This window comes from Notechis scutatus, chromosome 6 (genome assembly GCF_049901735.1).
Source record: "Notechis scutatus isolate UNSWTSFEM ecotype Mainland chromosome 6, rNotScu1.2, whole genome shotgun sequence".
Classification (NCBI taxonomy): domain Eukaryota; kingdom Metazoa; phylum Chordata; class Lepidosauria; order Squamata; family Elapidae; genus Notechis; species Notechis scutatus.
Window position 1 is genome coordinate 28,943,018 of NC_142014.1, and position 20,482 is coordinate 28,963,499.

The 20,482-nt window shown below is 44.5% G+C and overlaps 1 protein-coding gene across 1 annotated transcript in view; it reads left to right on the forward strand.

Annotated features, from left to right (window-relative positions):
• The first annotated feature begins 12,733 nt into the window (after positions 1 to 12,733).
• PTPN12 (protein tyrosine phosphatase non-receptor type 12) overlaps positions 12,734 to 20,482 on the forward strand; it is a 45,201-nt gene continuing 37,452 nt past the window's right edge. Inside the window, exon 1 of the mRNA XM_026677167.2 lies at positions 12,734 to 12,937. Coding sequence (XP_026532952.2) covers positions 12,833 to 12,937 — 105 coding nt within the window. The 5' untranslated portion in view covers positions 12,734 to 12,832. The remainder of the gene's footprint in view (positions 12,938 to 20,482) is intronic.

A 20,482-nucleotide genomic window follows, 5' to 3' on the forward strand; every position in this document is an offset into this window, starting at 1 on the left:
GCGACCCTAGGATGAGAGGTGGGATGGGCAGATCTTTCCTGACAGGTGACTGTGATTCCCTGGTCCCGTGTGAACCCCAGGCCTGAAGAGGAATCAGTTCTTCAGAGATGACCTTGACAGAATTGTTAGATCTCTCCTTATTAATCAGGACTATTGTTTGGATCAGGACATGGGTATCTTCCTTCCGTGGGGGTCCTCGGTGCTCTCTGAGCTTGGTTGTTTTCTTGCAGACGTTTAATTACCCAACTACCCTGTTTCCCCAAAAATACGACCTACCCTGAAAGTAAGTCCTTGATTGATTTTTTTACATATGTACCCAATATAAGCCCTACCCCCCAAAATAAGCCCCAATTAAGGTCCTGCCCACTCCAGAGTGGACAGATAAAAATTAATCTTGGATAGGGATGGTGGGTTGGAGCTGCCCCACTACTTACCTTTGGACAGTTGTAGCCAGGCCTTGCACACCCCAATACCTGCCTTGCTATCCCATTTCTTCTGCAGCCAGCAAGGCTGGCAAGGCTTTCTTGAAGGCCTCCGTAGCTGATAAGAAAGGTCTGGATCGATCCAGAGCTCTTATCGGCTGCAGAGGCCTTCAGGAAAGCCTTGCCGCCCGCAGAAGAAGAAGTTCCTGAAGGCCTCTGACAGCGAAAAGGAGGCCGGGGGCGACATGCGCAATTGAGTTAATCAATGGATGACGTTCCCTGAAAATAAGCCCTGGTGCCTTTTTTGGTGGCAAAAAATTTCTAAGACAGGGTCTTATTTTTGGGGAAACACAGTAGGTAACATCACCAATGGTAGAAGGGAGTAGGGTTCGCAGAATTGAGAAAGAGGAGGAGGGGGAGAGGATTGTGGGGGTCCTTGGTGCTCTGAGCTTGGTGATTTTCTTGCAGACATTTCATTATTCAACTAGGTAACATCACCAGTGCTAGAAGGGTTTGTAGATGGAAGAGAAGGATAAGGGGGGGGGGGAGGAGGACTTTGGGTCCTTGGTGCTCTCTGAGCTTGGCTGTTTTCTCGCAGATGTTTCATTACCCAACTAGGTAACATCATCAGTGGTGGGTTTCCAAATTTTTCCTATCACGCTTCTCCGAACTAGTCAAAATTTCCAAACTGGCTGAATATCACCTCTGAACATCATCAGTGTTTGTGGAGAGGAGGATAAGGATAAGGGGAGGAGGAGGTAACTAGGTAACCTCATGACAATGTTGGCTCTTCTGCTTCTGGTGGAGATCCCTTTGAACATTCCTTGTGTCCAGAAAATAACGTACCAGATCCCTTGGAAAGGGCCTTCTCCTGCACAGCCCTCAGATTGTGGATCAGGACCCTGGAGAGCGGCTCTTTGGCCTCCCAGCCAAGGATTTAAGAGTAGGTAGGATCAACACACATCTCTTTATCAAACTTCACTTTGAAATTGATATCTTCATTTTAACTGACTTTCAATGTTGTCCTTTTTTTTAAACCAAACTAAGCATTGTGATGATTTAACAAACCAGAGCATTGGTCTTGCAAGCTACTCTTCAGGGAGGTTTAGGGTGAAATTTAGGGCAACATTTACCATTTCAGTGATTTTTCCCAAGTTTAGGTTACTGGCGCGTTTATTAGTCGTTTATTAGTTTTGGTACATCGCCCCCACCAATGCTGTCATCTTTAAAAGGGAGGAGGCCAATCACCCCAGCTACTCCAACTTTTCCCCGCACACTGGCAGAGTGGCAATCTCTCATTGTGTATACCTCCCTCCCCACCATCCAGTCAGAGCTGAAGAAGCTTCTTGGAGGAGAAGTGAAACGTCTTCAAAGGAAAAAAAAAACCAGGAAAATCCAGTTGCCTCCTGAAAAAAGCACCGTTGGGACAACAACCACAACCTGGAAGAATGAGACTTTTAGCTATTTTGCAATTTGGGATGAACCCCCTTTGAATGGTGTGGGAGTGTGAACAGATTTCCAGAAAAAATTGCAGACTGCAGGAACCATTTGCACTACACAGATGACCCTGAGGACACAGACAAACCTCCAAGTGGCCTCAACGACCCTCTAAATGGATGCAAATGACCAGCAAGGAACCTCAATCCTTCGGTTCCCCACCATCCAGTCAGAACTGAAGAAGCTTCTTGGGGGAGAAGTAAAACATCTTCAAGCAAACAAACAAAGTCCAGTTGCCTTTTGAAAAAGCAGCTTTGGGACAGCCATGACCTGGATGACCGAGAATCTCCATAAACACTGAGCAACCTACTAACTAGTATAATTGGTGGGTAAACAAAACAACCACTTCACAAACGCAGGGCACAACATAGGAGAAGAAACCCATCAGGAAAAGATTCAGCAGTCCATTTGCATTTAATAGACAAAGGCCCCTCTTTTGAAGACAGCAAAGTCCACATTTTGGACAGAGAGGACCTTTGGTTTGAAAGAGGGGGTCCAAGAGGCCATTTATACCAAAATTGAACAGACTTCTCTCAACAGAGAGTGCGGGATACGAGATCATCTACCTCCAGTCTACAATATAGTCCTTTCAGCAGTTCCAAGAAGGCTCCACACCCATTTGCACCACTCAGGTGACCCTGAGGACACAGATCAACCTCCAAGTGGCCTCAACGACCCTCTTAAAGGATGCAAATGACCAGCTTTATCTGCAAGGAATATAAATCCTTCCATTCCCCACCATCCGGTCAGAGCTGAAGAAGCTTCTTGGGATGAGAAGCGAAACGTCTTCAAAGAAAAAAAGAATGAAAGTCCAGTTGCCTCCTGAAAAAAAGCAGCTTTGGGTCTTCCATTGTATTTCCAACTCTCCCACTTTGCAAAAATGCACTTAACCAATGTCTCACTTCGCAACAGAAATGTGGAGCGTAAGGTGAAGACGACCTGCATGTCTTCTTCTACATACATACATCTTGCTCCAATCCAAAAACTTAAGCTGGGTCTACAAGGGATTCACGTTGGGCTTAATTCTGGTCATAAGTCGGGGGGGGACTACCTTGTATTCTCTCCTGGTTTCCCAATTGCAATGCCAAACTGAGCCACCAGAGGGCTGTCCAGCTCTTGTAACAATAGCAACAACAGGATGCAATAGGGAGCAGTAGAAATGGGAGGGAGAAAAAAACAACAACCAGCAGGCGGACATGATAGGGGCTGGGAACGAATGAGTGGCACTGGTGGGCATGGGGGGCGGGGAAAGGTGGGAAAGCGGAAACTGTCAGGAACAGAAAAAGGACACTTAAAAGAGAAGGACAGGATGCGGGGTTGGTCATGCTACAAATCTATCATAGAGAAGCTAGGAAGAACTAAGCAGCCATGTTAGGGGGTTCTTGAGTAGAAACCATGCCGAGAGGGGAGCACCAAGCTGGAGGACTGCCATTGAGACAGGAAGAAGCAGATAGCCATGTTAGGGGAGCTGAATGGGAACCGGAAGAGTACTGTGAGCAACTGTCCCACCATTCCCATTAGGCTCTATTGAAGCGCATTAGCACAGAGAGCGGGTAACTTTTGCATCCATCCCACACTTCAGGGATTATTTCTGGGGACTCGGCTGTCATAGACTGTCATGTAACAGATAAGATAGCAGATAATCAGAGTTGGAAGGGACCTTGTAGGTCATCTAGTCCAAACCCCTGCCCAAGCAGGTGACCCTACACCATTTCTGACAGATGTTTCTTCTTTGCATGCACCGTTCGTGGTTGTGAGGTTTTTCCTCACCACAAGATCTCCAGGAATACGTTTCAGGATTTGGCCTTGAAATTATTTTTACTTCCCTGGCCCGCTTTGCATTGATTTGCACAATTTGCACCACCCCAAATTTCTTGAGTTGAGTTGCAACTGGCTGGATTAATTCAGAAAGCGCATTTGCTGAACCTCACTGCAAAGCAGGAAAGCTGTATTGTGGCTTAATGCGATATGCTAGTCTGGTCTAACCCAGTTCCTCGACTTTAACCAGGTTCCTTGAATCACCCGAAATGCCATTTTATTTGAAATATACAATTTCAATTTGTGAGGCTAGCAGAGTGGGAAGGGACATTGAAGGTCATCTAGTCCAGCCCCCTGTTCAAGCAGGAGACCCTATACCAGTGGAGACAAGTAGCTGTCCAGTCTCTTCTTGAAAGCTTCCAGTGGGGACAATTTCTTCTTCTTTTTAATAGAATTTTATTTCAGTTTTCCACATTTTAAAAACATCTTTTTTTTTAGTGAACAGCATGATTCCAGATTTTCACATTTCCATACAAACATGACTTTCATTGAATAGTCATCTTTCACATTTGGTTTCATATCTCACCATTACTTTACATATTTTCTATGACTTTTCTCAAATACTTTCCTCCAGCTTATTTTATACATTTTTCAATTCATTTCTTCACCTATTTCTTTTAACTTTAAATAACTCTCATAATCTTCACATTCATTATACTTTATACTTTTATCTGTCAGGTTTGCAATTTCATCGCGTATTCTTATTCAAACATTTCAAAAAAGTTTCCCGCCCAATTACCAATTAGAGTGTGCCACTGTATAGTTTATATATCATTTAATTAATTCCACTTTAAATAGTGGGGACAACTTCTGAAGGGCCTTGATTTCTGACCGCAATTCAGCCTAAAACTTCCTTTGCTAAGCGAGACCGTTGTTAAGTGAGTTTCATCCCACTCTATGACCGTTCTTGCCACCATTGTTAAGTGAAACGCCGCTAGTTTTTAAATTAGGAACACGGTGGTTGAGTGGCTTCCCCGTGGACTGGGCTTGGCAAAAAGTGATCACCCCTTGCAACCGTCATTAATATGAGTCAGTTGCCAAGAGTATGGATTTTGATCACGTGACCCTGGGGATGCTGCATTGGTCATAAGTGTGAAACAACGGTCATTTTTCAGAGCCGTTGTAATGCTAAGCAAATGATTGTAAATGGAGAACTACCTGTATTTTCGTGCCTATTGTCTAAAAACAATTTGGGAAAATTGACCAAAACAATGTATTTATCATTCATTTGTAATCTGCTTTTTTTTTTTTAGACAGACAGATTAATAGAGTTGGAAGGGACCTTGTAGATCATCTAGTCCAACCCCCTGCCCTAGCAGGAGACCTTACACCATTTCTGACAAATGGCAGTCCACTTTTGTAAGTGAAAACAGTCAAGGAAACATGCAATATAAATCATTTTAATTTGGTTCTGAACCTCATACCAGCAACTCAAGCAACTCAGTTTAGTTTAATTCTTGCTTTATATGTTTTGTTTTTAACCAAAATGATAGATTGTATAGTCCATTTCTTGTACCTAAAAATACTTATTTGAGTTCAGCACACGTGTACTCTGAACTAGTCCCGATTCTGTGGCTCAGAAATTAAAACCCTCGAGAAAAAAATAGCATATTCTTAATGTTTATTTTTTTTAAATTGAAAATAGAGAATACTTGCTTTGGCATCCAAAGACGTTATGTAGTTACTTCTAACATTTTGTTCCTCGGCAGATTTTTTTTTTCCTCTGGAAAGGAAAATGATGGAAGAAATGAGAAAAGCTGAGTGATTTACATTATGAAGAATGTGACATAAAGCAATTAAGAGAGTAAATTATATATAAAAATCTTGTGTGGAAGCATCTTCCTGAATTTGTAATTTCTATTTCAAATTCAGCATGAAAGGTGATAGGATTCTAATTTTTTTTTAAACTATTGCCTTTTTATTTTCAACCTAGTTCCTCCATCAGGTTATTTTTTTTTCCTTTATACCTTCATCAATTTTTTTCTTTCAGATTTAAAATCAATTCTAAAAATTATAATTCAGTGGGAAGGGAGGCTGCGAAGTTTGTGGCCAGCCTCCATTGTCAGCGTTTATTTCAAAGAATGCTTCCGTTATTCCACGCTGATCCCGCAGATATCTTTAGAAAATTTTAAAAGTCCACAGCTCTCCTCTCTCAAGGAAAGGAGGGAGGGAGGAAGGAAGGGAGGAAAGGAGGAAGGGAAAAAAGGGAGGGAGGAAGGGAGGCAGGAATAGCAATAACACTTAGACTTACATACCACTTCACAGTGCTTTGCAGCCTTCTCTAAGCGGTTTTACAGAGTCAGCTCTTGCCCCCAACAATCTGGGTCCTCATTTTACCAGCCTCGGAAGGATGAGGTCAACCTTGTTTAGCGTTTAGTAAATGTTAAAATTGTTAGCTGGAAACTATCTAGGCCACCATTAGCATCAATGACTAAACTGAAGGGTGTTTATGGTTTTTTAAAAAAATTTCTGAAAATAGATTGCCTTTGAAATCTGCGGGTGTGTTTGTGTATGAGTGTAATTTATATATATATATGTGTATGTATGTATGTATGTATGATATATATATAAAAAACACTCACACATAAACACTCCCATTTCAACATTTCAAAGGTGATAGATAGATAGATAAATAAATATATGATAGATACAGATAGAAATCAATAAAAGAAAATATTTGTCGCTCAGGGTTGAAATGAGAGATCCTTGCTGCTCCCTGAACTCGCTTCTTTTCTCGCAGACGTTTCATTACCATACTAGGTAACACCATCAGTGCTGGTAAGGAGTGCTGTTTGCTGTCAGTTTCAATAAACAGTGACTGCAAATAAATGATAAGAAATAAAGTAATAATAAACTGACAGCAAGCAGCTCTCCTTACTAGCACTGACGATGTTGCTTAGTATGGTAATGAAACATTTGCAAGAAAACCACCAAGCTCCACAGTTGTTGTTCTCCTCCTCCTCAAACCCTCCTCCCTCCTAGCTCTGATGATGTTACCTAGTATGGTAATGAAACGTTTGCGAGAAAACAAGCAAGCTCAGAGAGCGCCAACGACGCCTTACTACAGTATATGTGTCTGTGTATGTCTGTATGGTGCAGAGAGCACCAAGAAATATGTGCGTGTGTATGGTGCAGAAAGCCCCCAAGCCCCCTTATTATTATTGTGTGTGTGTGTGTGTGTGTGTGTGTGTGTGTGTGTATACACACAGAAACATATAATTAGGGGTCCTTGGTGCTCTCTGCACCACACATACACCATATATATCAAATTAGCATGCACAAGGTCCCAGATGTTACCGCATGATGACAGCTCCTCTTTCTAGATTTGCCTTGTGTGCAGTGATAACACTCTACCCACAAAGACAAGGCTGTTGGCAAGCTTGTTAGTTTCACAACGTTTAGAATTGTACCAGATGCCTAAAGATATATTTAAAAACTCTGCCCTGCCATGAAGACATGGTCGAAGCTGCTGCTGGGAGGGGAAGATTCTCCGGGGCTCATTTTGAACACTGTAATCAAGCCTTAAAAGATAGCTGAAGGCGTTCCACGCCCACGCAAGTCAACCACAGTGGAAAGAAAAGTTAAGAAAAAGGATACCGGGTCTTTGCTTGCGAGTCGGGAAGGCCACAAAAAGGCCATGAAAAAGAAGGTTTCAAGGGACTTGAGATTTAACTTAATTTCTGCAAACGATAGATATATCTGTAGCATAAATAGACTATATAAATATACTAGCTCGATACCCGTGGTTCGCTACGAAACTATGTGGTCGGGCTTAGTTTTTGGGGAGGAAAATAAGGGAAAAAATTGTGCCTCTGCCCACCAGCATCCATCGGTATTCACCTGGCTAGCGTCCTGTCAGTGTGTGAGAGAGTTGAGGGCTGTTTGGAAACTGAAACGGTATTTGCTGTGTGAGCAGGGAGACAGCAAGGAGCCTGGGTGTGGCTTAGCTCAACAGTTCTGTACTAAAGCTGCTTGGTGCTGTGAAACTTCTGTTCTATTCTATTCTATTCTATTCTATTCTATTCTATTCTATTATGGCATGCCTGCACACACACAACTGTGAATAAATCATAACCAGTAACTTCATATGGCAAGTCCTCGACTTACAACGGTTTGCTTAGTGACCATTGGAAGTTACAACGGCACTGGAAAAAAGTGACTTATGACCGTTTTGCACACCTACGACCGTAGCAGCATCCCCAACATTTGATCAAAGTTCAGATGCCTGACAACTGCTTCATAACACATGCAATGATTCATTTAACAACTGTGGCAAGAAAGGTTGTAACGTGGGGGCAAAGTCACTTATCCAAGGTCTCACGGAGCAAGATAAGTTTTGGGCTCAGTTGTGGTTGTAACTCAAGGAAATACCTGCATCTATGACGGCTGCGGGGTCCTAAATGTGACCGCCTTTTCCGAGAAGCAAAACTCTGGGAAAGCCAGAATCATTTAACAACCATGCTACGAATGTAACAAACATCATGGATTCACACAACAATGGTGGCCACAAACAGGGAAAACGCCACTTAACAATTGCCTTTCTTGGCAACGGGCTGAACCATGGTCATAAGTCGAGGACTACCTGTAGCCCAAGCATGGTTATCTTATACACATTCAACACCCGGTGGATAAAGATCTTTAAACACCATTTTTTATTCCTATTTTCTTGTTCTTATTTTCCGGTGCAGCGTGAGAAATTGGGAGTAGGATTTGCCGATGGTGCTTTGATTTTGGAGACAACCAATGAAATAGACATCCAATAGTTGTTTGCAGAAGAGATTCCAAGCTTTGCATTTGGTAAAGGATTCTTTGGGTTTTTTTTCCCAATTCCAATCCAGAAATGACTAGTACTAGAATACGTTGCCTTGGACTGAAATATACACGAGACTATTAGTAACCATGGGCGGGCTACGTAATTTGCCATGATTAATGGTTTACATATGCTCAGGAGATACACAGGAAAAGAAAACTAACAACAGGCAATGCATTACATCCCAGCCTTCAAAGAGTAATCCTTAAAAGCATTAACGGAGTCCACAAATACTTCCATATTTAGGATGAGTGAATATAGCACAACCTTTATCAAGATACATTCTTTTTTTAAAAACATTGTAATTTCCACCTAATTAATTGGGAATTGTGGAAATTAAAGGCAAATGCATCAGAAAGGGCACCATGTTTTGAGCTATTTCAATACAATAAATTTTTCCAATCTAATTCTGTTTATAACAAAAAAAAAAAAAAAGTATCTTGGTTTTTAGCCTGGTGCTTAACATCTAGAGCAGGGGTCTTCAAACTTGACAGCTATAAGACTTGTGGATTTCAACTCCCAGAATTCCTCCTCCAGTCATGTTAGCTCAGGAATTCTGGGAGTTGGATGTCCACAAGTCTTAAACTTGCCAAGTTTGAAGACTCTTGCACTAGAGTCTAAACCAAACTGGCAACTATCACCTTCACTTTCTTCCTCCTCCTCCTCCTCCTCTTCCTCCTCCTCCTCCTCCTCCTCCTCCTCCTCCTCCTCTTCCCCCTCCTCTTCTTCTCTCTCTGTCTCTCTCTATCTATATATCTCTCTCTATATATCTCTCTCTCAAAATACCCCTCATGCATTATCACAAAATCTCCAGAACCATAAAGCCTACAAACTTGAAATTTGGCCCGTATGTTCCTCTTGGCTTCTAGGGGCTCACTAAGAAAGGATTTTTCGAAATGACCATCAGAGCATTTAGAGTATTTCCTTTATTATTATTATTATTATTATTATTATTATTATTATTATTATTATTATTATTATTATTATTATTATTCTCTGATGCTAAGGAGTTCTACTCCACCTCCCCACCTGAAAAGAAATCTCCAAATGCAAAACACAAGCAGAGGAGTTTCAGTTTCAGTTTTAGCTTCATAGCACCAAGCAGCTTTAGTACAGAACAGTTGAGCTAAGCCACGCCCAGGCTCCTTGCTGTCTCCTTCTTGCTCACACAGCAAATACTGCTTCAGTTTCCAAAGAGCCCTCAACTCTCACACACTGACAGGACGCTAGCCAGATGAATACTGATGGATGCTGGTAGGCAGAGGCAGAATTTTTTTCTTCTTATTTTCCTCCCCAAAAACTAAGCCTGACCACATAGTTTTGTAGCGAAGCACGGGTATCCAGCTAGTCTAGTATATGCCAATATACTGAATTTCCATCATGTACTATTCATCTATGTTCTATTGATCATATTTGATTGATCTAGTCCAATCCAGCTACAGCAGCCTAAAATGTAATTTTACAACACTTTTCTAAGTGAAATTAATGTAACCTCTTCTGAATTATTATCTTCGATTTAAGGGCAAAAACACTTCGCTAGGACATCTTGTTATTCCCCATATATGGTAGCAAATTAAGACCCCAGATTTATTCTTAATTGTAATTTCTGGACAGCAAAGCTGTCCACCTTACATCCTGATTCCATTTCCTGTTTACTTTAAATAATTTCGCCTCTGCATCATGAAAAAAATCACGTCAGTTGGCTTCTTGGGAAGTCCGCCTATACTTCCTTCTGCGTCTCCAGGAGAAATGGCCAGCTGTTGCACTTTCAGAAGACAAAAAGAAAAAAGAAAAAAACCCAAACCCAAAACATTTGGAAAACTGTCAGCTGGATTCATGTTTGGCATCAATAAGATTGAATTTAAAAATGGTTTAGTATCTGATGCAATAGAAACCCAGTTGTTGTGGCTTAAACATCCATGATATATGTGCTAGTTTGTTGCGTGAGCCTAAAGTAAAGGTTCCCCTCGCACATACGTGCTAGTCGTTCCCGACTCTAGGGGCGGTGCTCATCTCCCTTGCAAAGCCGAAGAGCCAGCGCTGTCCGAAGATGTCTCCGTGGTCATGTGGCCGGCATGACTAAATGCCTTCGAAGGCCCACGGAGCGCTGTTCCCACCGAAGGGGTCCCTATTTTTCTACTTGCATTTTTTAACGTGCTTTCGAATTGCTAGGTTGACAGAAGCTGAGACAAGTGACGGGAGCTCATTCAGTTACGCGGTGCTAGGGATTCGAACCACCGAACGGCCAATCTTTCCAATCGACAAACTCAGCGTCTTAGCCACTGAGTCACCATGTGTGACTACCCAATTTGCAATCTGTAAAACCATGGGTAATAAGTCCTCGGTGCTCTTTGAACTTGGTGGTTTTCTTTCTGCAGATGTTTCATTACCCAACTAGGTAACATCATCAGTGTAGAAGGGAGGGAGATTTGCAGAGGAGGAGGAGGAAGAAAAGGAGGAGGAGGGGAGGGGAGGAGGGGGAGGAAGAAGAGAAGGAGAAGCGGTGGGGGGCTGTCTTGGTGCTGAGCTTGGTGGTTTCCTTGCAGACGTTTCATGACCCAACTAGGTAACATCATCAAACAAAACATCAGTGAAGGGAGATTTGGAGAGGGGAAGAGGAGAAGGGAAGGAGGAAGCGGAAGGGGAGTTGAGGGAGGAGGAGGAAGGGGAAGGGGAGGGGAGGGGGAAGAAGAGGGGAAAGAGAGGAAGGAGGAGAAAGAAGACAGTTGTGAGGCTTGGTTTGAGTTTGGGTGTGAGTTTGGTTGTGCTCTTGCAGACATTTCATGACCCAACTAGGTAACATCATCAGTGCTAGAAGGGAGTGGGATGTGTGGATGGAAGAGAAGGATCAGGAGACGGGGAGGAGGACTAAGGGGTCCTTGGTGGTCTCTGAGCTTGGTGGTTTTCTTGGCAGGCGTTTCATGAACCAACTAGGTAACATCATCAGCGTTAGGAGGGTTTGTGGAGGGAACAGAGAGGTGTTGTATTGTATACAGAGGAAGAGCAAACCTCACTCTCTTCTAGCATTGTTACCTCGTTGGGAAACGGAGCTCACAATTGAGCCCAACGTTTTTGTAGTTAAGTGAGACATTTGTTTAAGTGAGTTTTGCCCCGTTTTACGACCTTTCTTGCCGTCGTTAAGTGATTCGCTGCAGTGGTTAAGTCGCAACCGTCATAAATACGAGTCAGTTGCCGGGGGGGGGGGGTCTGAACGTTGATGGTGGGACCATGGGGAGGAACACTGCAATGGTTGTAAGGGTGAACAATAAAACCCCGTCATAAGCCCCTTTTCTTTCAGTGCCGCGGTTCAGTTTGAACTGCCACTAAACGAACTGTCATAAGTCGAAGACTGCCTGTGTGTCCCCTTTTAGACCTGTGCAAAAGGTGGGGTGTGACCCCAGAACGTGCATAAGAAAGAAACCAAGATCTCCTCCTGTGCATTGCATTAAAGCCTTCGCCTGCCTGCCAGGCTGACTGAAAAATGTATCGTTGGTAGCATTCACACAATACCCTTGACCCGGGTTGGCAGGGAACCTTCAGGACTGGGCTGCATGCAACAAGAGGGCAAAATCAGACCCTCAGGAGAGCTCAGCCCTTGTCAGAAATGGCTGCTTGGGCGGGGTTGGACTAGATGACCTCCAAAGGTCCCTTCCCGCTCTGTTCATCCGTGTTGTTCTTTCTGTTCTAAGGTTGAATGACAGATCTGGGAAGATGCAACCATCCCCATTTACAGCCTCCTTGTATTTCCAAAGGTTCTCTTAGCCTCCTCTTCTGCCCCCAAAACCTCAATGGTACATCCCAAAGCACTCGATCCGAAACCGTAGGACGAGCCCATTCCCAGGGAATCATTTACGGATGAGGGGGGGAGCAAAAAAGAAAAAAAAGGAAGCTCTCCCGCGGTACGGAGAGGAGGCGGGACTAAACGGCCGAGCCAATCGCCCAGGGCTCGCGGACCCCGCCGAGGGGGCGTGGTCCGGCGGAGGACGTGGGGAGGGCTGCGCCTGCGCGCGGGCAAAGCAGGCCAGCGGGGAGGGAGGGAGGGAGGGAAGGAGTGGAGGCGAGCGGGGTCGCCGCCGTTTCGTCTCTCGGCGTTGGCGGAGAACGAGCGAGAGGGCGGGAGGGGAGGGGCGGGGAGGAAGTCGGGGGCCCTCTTCGGGAGAGGGGGAAGAAGAAGGCTCGCTGAGGAGGGGCCGGAAGTCTGGGCGGCGGCGGCGGGAGCGGCAGGAAGCCGGGCGGCGGCGGGGCGGCTCCTCCTCAGGCTGGGTCGCCGGAGCGTCGGCGGAGGATGGAGCAGCAGGAGGAGATCCTGAGGCGCTTCATCCAGCGCGTGAGGGCCATGAAGGACGCCGCCGAGCGCCACGGGGAGGACAACTTCGCCGCCGACTTCATGGTACGCCGGGCTCTGGGTGTCTGGGGGGGGGCGGGGAGAAGGGCGGGGCTGCTCCCTCTCGGGAGGAAGGGGAGGGGGTTCCTGCGCAGGGATGCTCGCGGCCCCCCTCACCCGGGGAGGGAGGGGAGAAGGGGCGGAGGAGCCTGGCAGGAGGTGGGGGGGACGCCGCCTTTTGTGTGGCCCCGCCTGGGAGAGGCCTCAGGGGCGCCCCCTTCCTTTCCCTCCCTTCCCTTGTCCTTCCTTCCTAGTCTTTTCTCCTCCCTCCCTCCACCTTCCTCCCATCCTTCCTTTCCTTTCCTTTTCCTTCCTTCCTTCCTTTTTCTCCTTCCTTCCTTCCTCCCCTTTTCTTTTTCTCCTTCCTTCCTTTCCTTTTCCTTCCTTCCTTCCTTCCCTTTTCTTTTTCTCCTTCTTACTTACTTTCCTTTTCCTTCCCTTTCTTTTCCTTCCTTCCTTTTCTTTTCCTTCCTTTCCTTTTCCTTCCTTCCTTCCTTCCTTCTTCTTCCTTCCTTTTCCTTCCTTCCTTCCTTCCTTCCTTCCTTCCTTCCTTCCTTCCTTCCTTCCTTCCTTCCCTCCTTCCTTCCTTTTCTTCCTTTTCCTTCCTTCTTTTGCTCTCTATCTCCTTCCTTCCTTTTTTCCTCCCTCCCGCCCCTTTTCTTTCTCTCCATCCTCCCCTACCTCCCTCCCCTTTTCTCTCCCCTCCCTTTCTTCCTCCATTCCATTTTTTCCTTCCTCCCCCTTATCCACATCTCCTTTTCCTTCCCTTCCTTTCTCCCCTTCCCTCTCTTCCTCTCCCTTCTCCCTCCTTCCCCGCATTCTTTTTCCCTGGGGATTGCAGTTTTCATCAAGGTGGGCAGATTCACAGCCCCCCCCTTTTTTTGAAACCCTTCTTCTGGACTGGTGATGTAATTCTTCCTTTTTCCTCTTTCTCCACACCGGCCTCTGTGTGTGTGTGTGAGAGAGAGAGAGAGAGAGAGAAAGACTTTCCAGGTCCTGCCCACCATCTTCTCCCCTTGCTTTAATGGGGATGGTGGCCTTTTCTCTCTCTCTCTTCTCACTCTCTTTCCTTTTCCCTCCCTCCCTTTCTCTTTCTCTTTCCCACTCTCTTCTCTCTCCCTCCCTCCCTCTCTCTCTCTTTCTATCACACTCTCTTTCCATCTCTCTCTCTCTCCTCCCTCCCTCCCTCTTTCCCTCTGTCCTCCCTCCCTCCCTCCCTCCCTCTCTTTCCCTCTCTTTCTGTCACACTCTCTTTCCATCTCTTTCTCTCTCTCCCCTTGCCTTCACCGGCCGTATTTTCCTCATTAGATCTTTTTAAGGAGCCTGGCAGCCTTTTTTTAGCTGGTAGCCTTAAAGGGGCCCGGGCTTCCCCCGTATTTAGCCTAACAACTGGTTCCAGCTCCGTCATCTTTGGATGTATTTTTACATCCCCCCCACCAACCCCTTGGCTAGATGGACAGACAGGATGGGGCGACATCCGTTTGTGGATCGCGGGGCTAGTTCCTTTTAAGGATCGGTCCGAGGGCATCCTATGGAAGCCTGAGCAGAAAACAACCTGTGTGGAGAGAGCCGGCGCTGTTTTGGGTTGGAAACACAGACAATTTTCCAAGCCAGGGTCAAACCGATGGACAGGGGAAGCGGCTGCGCGGGATGTTGTGAAAGATCCAGGAGGCTGTCCAAAGTTGGGCCGGGTTTGAGGCCTGGGAAGAGGAAGTGGATATAGGAATCGTTTTCCTCTTGCTGATTTAGAAAAGCCTGGAAATAAAAAAAAAAGAAACTGAGACTCTTCTGGCTGAAAAAATCCCATTGTTCCTCACAGGGCAAATTAAAAAAAACAATAACTAGAAATCTAGGTTGTTTTTTTTTCTCCCCGGCATACTTTGAGGTTACCTTGGTGCACATGCTCTAAGCTGCTGTCAGACTCTTTCATAAATCTGGAATATACATCGTGAGGAAGTTAAGAATGTGATCCTTGTGCGTTTCATCAGAGCTCTTGCGCTTTGCATGTTGTTGTGAAACAAAGGTGCAAGTCCTTGTGTTCTAATAGGAGAGGATATAGTGAGAAGAGAATGAATGAAAGAGCTGGAAGGGACCAGGGAGGTCTTCTAGTCCAGCCCCTGAGCTCCTGCCTGAACCTATACAATTTCAGATAAGAGACTGAAATATTTGTCCTGGTTGTCTCTGAGCTTGGCTCTTCCCTGGCAGACATTTTATCACCCAACTACATAATGTCATCGGTGATAGGGAATAGGTGATAGGGTTTTGTTCAGTGGTGGGATTCAATTTTTTTTTTACTACCGGTTCTGTGGATGTAGCTTGGTGGGCGTGGCAGGGGAAGGTTACTGCAAAATCCCTCTTCCCTCTTCCCACCCCACTAACCTGCTTTCCAGCTCTGTTCTCCTGTGCAGGGCAACCAAAGAAGACCCAGCTGATCAGCTGGGACTCAATGGGAGGCGGAGAAAAGACTGGCGGGGCCAGTCAGAGGCGGTATTTTCCAGTTCTCCAAACTACTCAAAATTTCCACTACCGGTTCTCCAGAACTGGTCAGAACCTGCTGAAGACCACCTCTGGTTTTGTTCCCTGTGTACACTTGCAGGTCCTCAGAAATCCTCAGAATTGAGCTCAACGTTTTTGTTGCTAAGGGAGACGTTTGTTAAGTGAGTTTTGCTCCCAGTTTACCACCTGCCTTGCCACGGTTGTTAAGTGATTCTGGCTTCCCTGTAAACCGATAGGGGCTGATCCCATTTCCCCCGGGACACAGCAATGGTCATAAGTACGAGTAGGTTGCCAAGCATCTCAATTTTTGATCACGTGACCATGGGGGATGCTCCAAAGGGTGAAAAAAATGGTTCAAAGTCACTTTTGTCGTTGCCTTGTAAATTGGAACGGTCACTAAATGAACTGTTGTAAGCTGAGGACTACTTGTATGCTGCTTACTGTCAAAAGCTACGTAAATGAACCTGGAAATTGCAGGAAATCTGTAGAAATCGTAGCAAGATTTGATCCTAATCATGTCTGAAATACAGAGATCTTACCTTGTTGCCAGAGCAGCATATGCTAGAAAATAATTTTGATAGGAAGTTTGTATTTTTAATGGATGAATTTATACGGTGATGAGTATTTTTGAAAGGGAATTTTGTTTAGCCTCGGCACCTGAAATTTGCTTTGTCCTGTAAGTTACTGCAGTTGAAATGTAAGCTTTTGAAATATGCAGTGAATATTACATATTTTACTGTAATGAAAATTTTCTTTTTAAGAGACCTGCTACAAATAAAATGCCTTTATAATACGTCTTCTAATAAAGTAAAATGTAGTTTCTATTTATATGTGATGGGGGGAGGGGAAGAGGGCGAAATATTTATCTGTGTTGACTATCAGTTGGTTTCCAGCTGTATTAAGCTTATGCAGGAAAAATCTCAATTTCATGGACCATTCAGAGGGCTTGTCCATTAAATCCAAATTTATTTCTCTTACATCAGTTTGCATCAATTACACAATTATGTAATTGACATTAATGGCACTATTTGCAATAAAGCCTCTATTTAATGGACAGGTCTTTGATTTAATGGCTATTCATCCATGAAAAACAGATGAAGTTTTGAATGAAAGATTTATCTTTGACTGCAAAACTGGGGTCTGGTCTAACACATGGGGCTTGTGTTTTTAGTCAGTCTAAATTTCTAATATTCAAACAGTAAGATTTGGTAAGGTAGGTTTGTTCCCGTTTGCCTGCCTTAGGTAAGGCCCAAGGAGTTGAGTCTTCTCTGTTGCAGCTTACTCTCCAAGATTAGTCTTCTATGCTACTAGTACTAGGTAGTCCTCAATTTGAAACAGTTCATTTAGTGACTGTATATCTAATCATCTATCGGTCTGTCTGTATCCATATCTAATCTCTATATCTGTCAATATGTAATCATCTATCAGTCTGTCTGAATCTGTATATCTGTCTGTCTGTCTATGTCTCTCAATATCTAATCATCTATATATCAGTCTGTCTCTGAATCTGTCTCTCTGTATATCTATGTCTATCTAATCTATATATCAGTGTCTGTTTGAATCTGTCTTTATATCTAATTATGTCTGTCTATATCTCATCTATATATCAGTCTGTCTGAATCTCTCTGTCTTTATATCTGTCTATCTATCTATCTATCTATCTATCTATCTATCTATGTCTATCAATATCTAATCTACATATCAGTTTGCCTGTATCTGTCTCTCTGTCTTTATATCCATCCACCCCCTCTCTCCTCTTCTTTCCCCCTCCCTCCCTTTTCCCCCTCCCTCCCTCCCTATCAATCCACCTATGTGGTTTTCTGTAGTAGCTGAGATACAGGTTAGTCTAGGCTCCTTTCTGGCAGAGTTTGGGGGAGAGAAAGAAAGACTTCTGTTGCTTTCCTTGCATGCAGTCAAAAGCAGAAGAAGAAAGAAGTGGGCCATGTGGGCGACGCAACCTTGTGTTCCTGTGCAGCCTGGATTAATTGCTTTGGAGGTGACATTTCTCTGCGGACCACCAAAATGTTCTCACGGACCACCAGTGGTCCCCGACCCACTGATTGGTGACCACTGGGATAGAGCGTACGGCTTCTGTTGGGCTCAGTGATGGTCGTAATTTGAGAACTACCCACACTGGATGGCCTTGTCTTTTGCCATGGGGGTGGGATGTATCTCAGATTGGTAGTCCAGTTCAGCGCCTTTATTGCATTTACACAAATACCAGCCTGGAGTATCAAGAACTTCAGCATTAAGTGCTGATTTTTTTCACCGGCTCTGGGAACCACCTCCTTGTGTGGAAATTGGCCTTGGTTTTTGTTGTTGTGAGAAGGCTTTGAGACGATCTCAAATGCGCCTGGTTTTTATTTTTGTGTGTGTAAGACGGTTGTGTAAAAAGGATGTCGGTCATCCTCCCATTGTTCTCCTCCATTCTAACTTGCTGAAGTTCGCCGGATGTCTCCAAGAGTCTGTTCCAGTGAGAACATACAGTGTATTTGTTTTAGTTGGCTTTCGACAATCCGTGGCCCGTTCAGCTGCTCTGGTACTCCATAATGGCTCAATTTTTCTCGCCTGCATAAAACCTCCTTAACAGCAAACATGGATATTCAACGCTTGACGATAGACAGTCACGATACAACATGGTTGCTGGACAGTGGCTGCCTTGGGGGTTCCAGATTTTTAGCAAAGTTACTCTGGTTATTTGTTTCTCTGGTTATTATTTGTTTCTCGATTTGTCTGTGTGTGTGTGTGTGTTTTAAGTTTAAATTACAGGACCCCTTGACTCTATACAGGTAGTCCTCCTGAAAGATTTATCTGTTGTATCCTTGACAGCAAAATTAAGTTGGGGTTAACTGGGGGTTTTCTACATGGGCTTGTATTTTTAGTCAATCTAAATCTATATATATAAAAGCGAAATACCACTCATGCATCATCACAAAATCTCCATAAAGCCTACAAACGTGAAATTTGGCACTTATGTTCCTCTTGGCTTCTAGGTGCTCACTAAGAAAGGATTTTTCCAAATGGCCATCAGAGCATTAGTATTTCCTTTATTCTTATTATTCTTAACACACTCTGATGCTAAGTTCTATTCCCCCACCCCATCTGAAAGGAAATCTCTTCCAAATGCAAAACAAGCAGAGGAGAGGAGTTTCAGTTTTAGTCTTAGTTTCACGGCAGCAAGCAGCTTTAGTACAGAACAGTTGAGCCAAGCCACGCCCAGGCTCCTTGCTGTCTCCTTGGCTCACATAGCAAATATCGTTTAAGTTTCCAAACAGCCCTCAATTCTCTCTCACACACTGACAAGATGCAAGTCAGATGAATACTGGTAGGCAGAGGCACAATTTCTCCCCCTCCCCCTTATTTTCCTCTCCAAAAACTAAGCCTGGTCACATATTTTCATAGCAAAGCACGTGTATCGAGCTAGTTTCTAATATTCAAAAGTAAGATTTAATAAGAAAGGTCCACTCCAGGTTTCCTGCCTTAGGTGAGGCCCAAAGAGTTGAGTCTTCTCTGTTGCAGCTTACTCTCCAAGATCAGCTTCTATGCTACGAGTAGTAAATAGTCCTCAATTTACAACAGTTCATTTGGTGACTGTGTGAAGTTACAACAGCCCTGAAATAAAGTGACTTACGTCCGTTTTTCATGCCTCCCCAGGGTCACATGATCAAAAGTCAGAGGCTTGTCCACTGACTCATATTTATGACCGTTGCAGTATCCCAGAGTCACAGGATCCCCTCTTGTGACCTTCTGACAAAGTCAGATTCACTTACCCATGTTGCTAACTTAACAAGTGCAGAGAGTTACTTAAGAACCGTGGCAAGGAAAGTCATAAATTGGGGCAAAACCCGCTTAACAACTACATCACTTGGCAATCTAAATTTTGCACTTGATTATGGTTCTACCTTGAAGACATTGTTTAATATTTTGAAATCTTTCAAGTTCCATATCTTGCTTTCGTGTAAACGATAACGGATAGGACTTGTGGGTAAAGCCAAGCCTGAGAAAAAGCGAGGTGAGAATTCTCGCTGCCTTTTGCTTACGAAGCCTTATGCCACTCACAAATCTGCAGGGCCTTTTCCTAGACCAATAAATGCAGTTATTTATTTAGATCAGATCTCCAGTTTGTCATGGATTGGTGATGAAGAAGAACTACCGACTATCGTTGATTCATAATTTCTGCCCTGCCAGTGTCTCTGTCAAAGAACCTTTGGCTCACCACGATATAAAACTGCAATCCAGTTTGTATTAAATTTATACAGTATTTGCCGACAAAGAAATAAAGGGAGACTAGTATAGACCTACTTCAAGCTATTTAGCTCTCGTCAGCTAGACATACCCTTCCGGGATTTGAACCCGGAAGGGTACAGCTCCTGGAAAGTGGAAGCAGTATGCGCTTTCCAGAGGTGGACTTCACGTAATTTAACAACCAGTTCGCCAGAATTGAAAATGTGAGCGCGCAGCTTCAAGCACACGGCGATTTCATGCGCTTTCTTGGGCAGCCGCAGTGAATTGAGCGGGCGAGACGTGGAAATCAGCCGGGCTGTGGTGGCGGGGTGAGCAAGCGAGCCAGAGAGTGAGATATATAGGACAGGATAGCACTGGGGTGGGTGGGCCCAGCTGGTGGTCGGAACTACCGGTACGGGCGAACCGGTCCGAACCGGCTGTAGCCGACCACTGGATCTGTCCCATATTGCGTAGATCAGATTGCCCTGATAGGGAAAAAAAACACCCTCACTGCAATCCAGTTTGTTCTGGGAAGGACGTGTCAATATTTTATACGAAGGTTGCACGAAGCATCTGAACGTAACATCTGAGCATTGGGCCAAGGCTGCTAAGGGATTCAATGAGGGCCTGGATGGGAGGGGAAATGGGACCTGTGGGAAATGGGGGCAGTTGCTTGGAGACTTCCTGGTGATCACATATGTGGATAAGACAACTTCGCTCTGCGATTGTCAGAGAGGTTACCAGGGAAGACCTTGTGGGTAACGGATTCAGGTTTTGTGGAAAAAGGAGCTTGCTCGTGTCCATTTACAAAATTCCCTTTTTCGACTACAT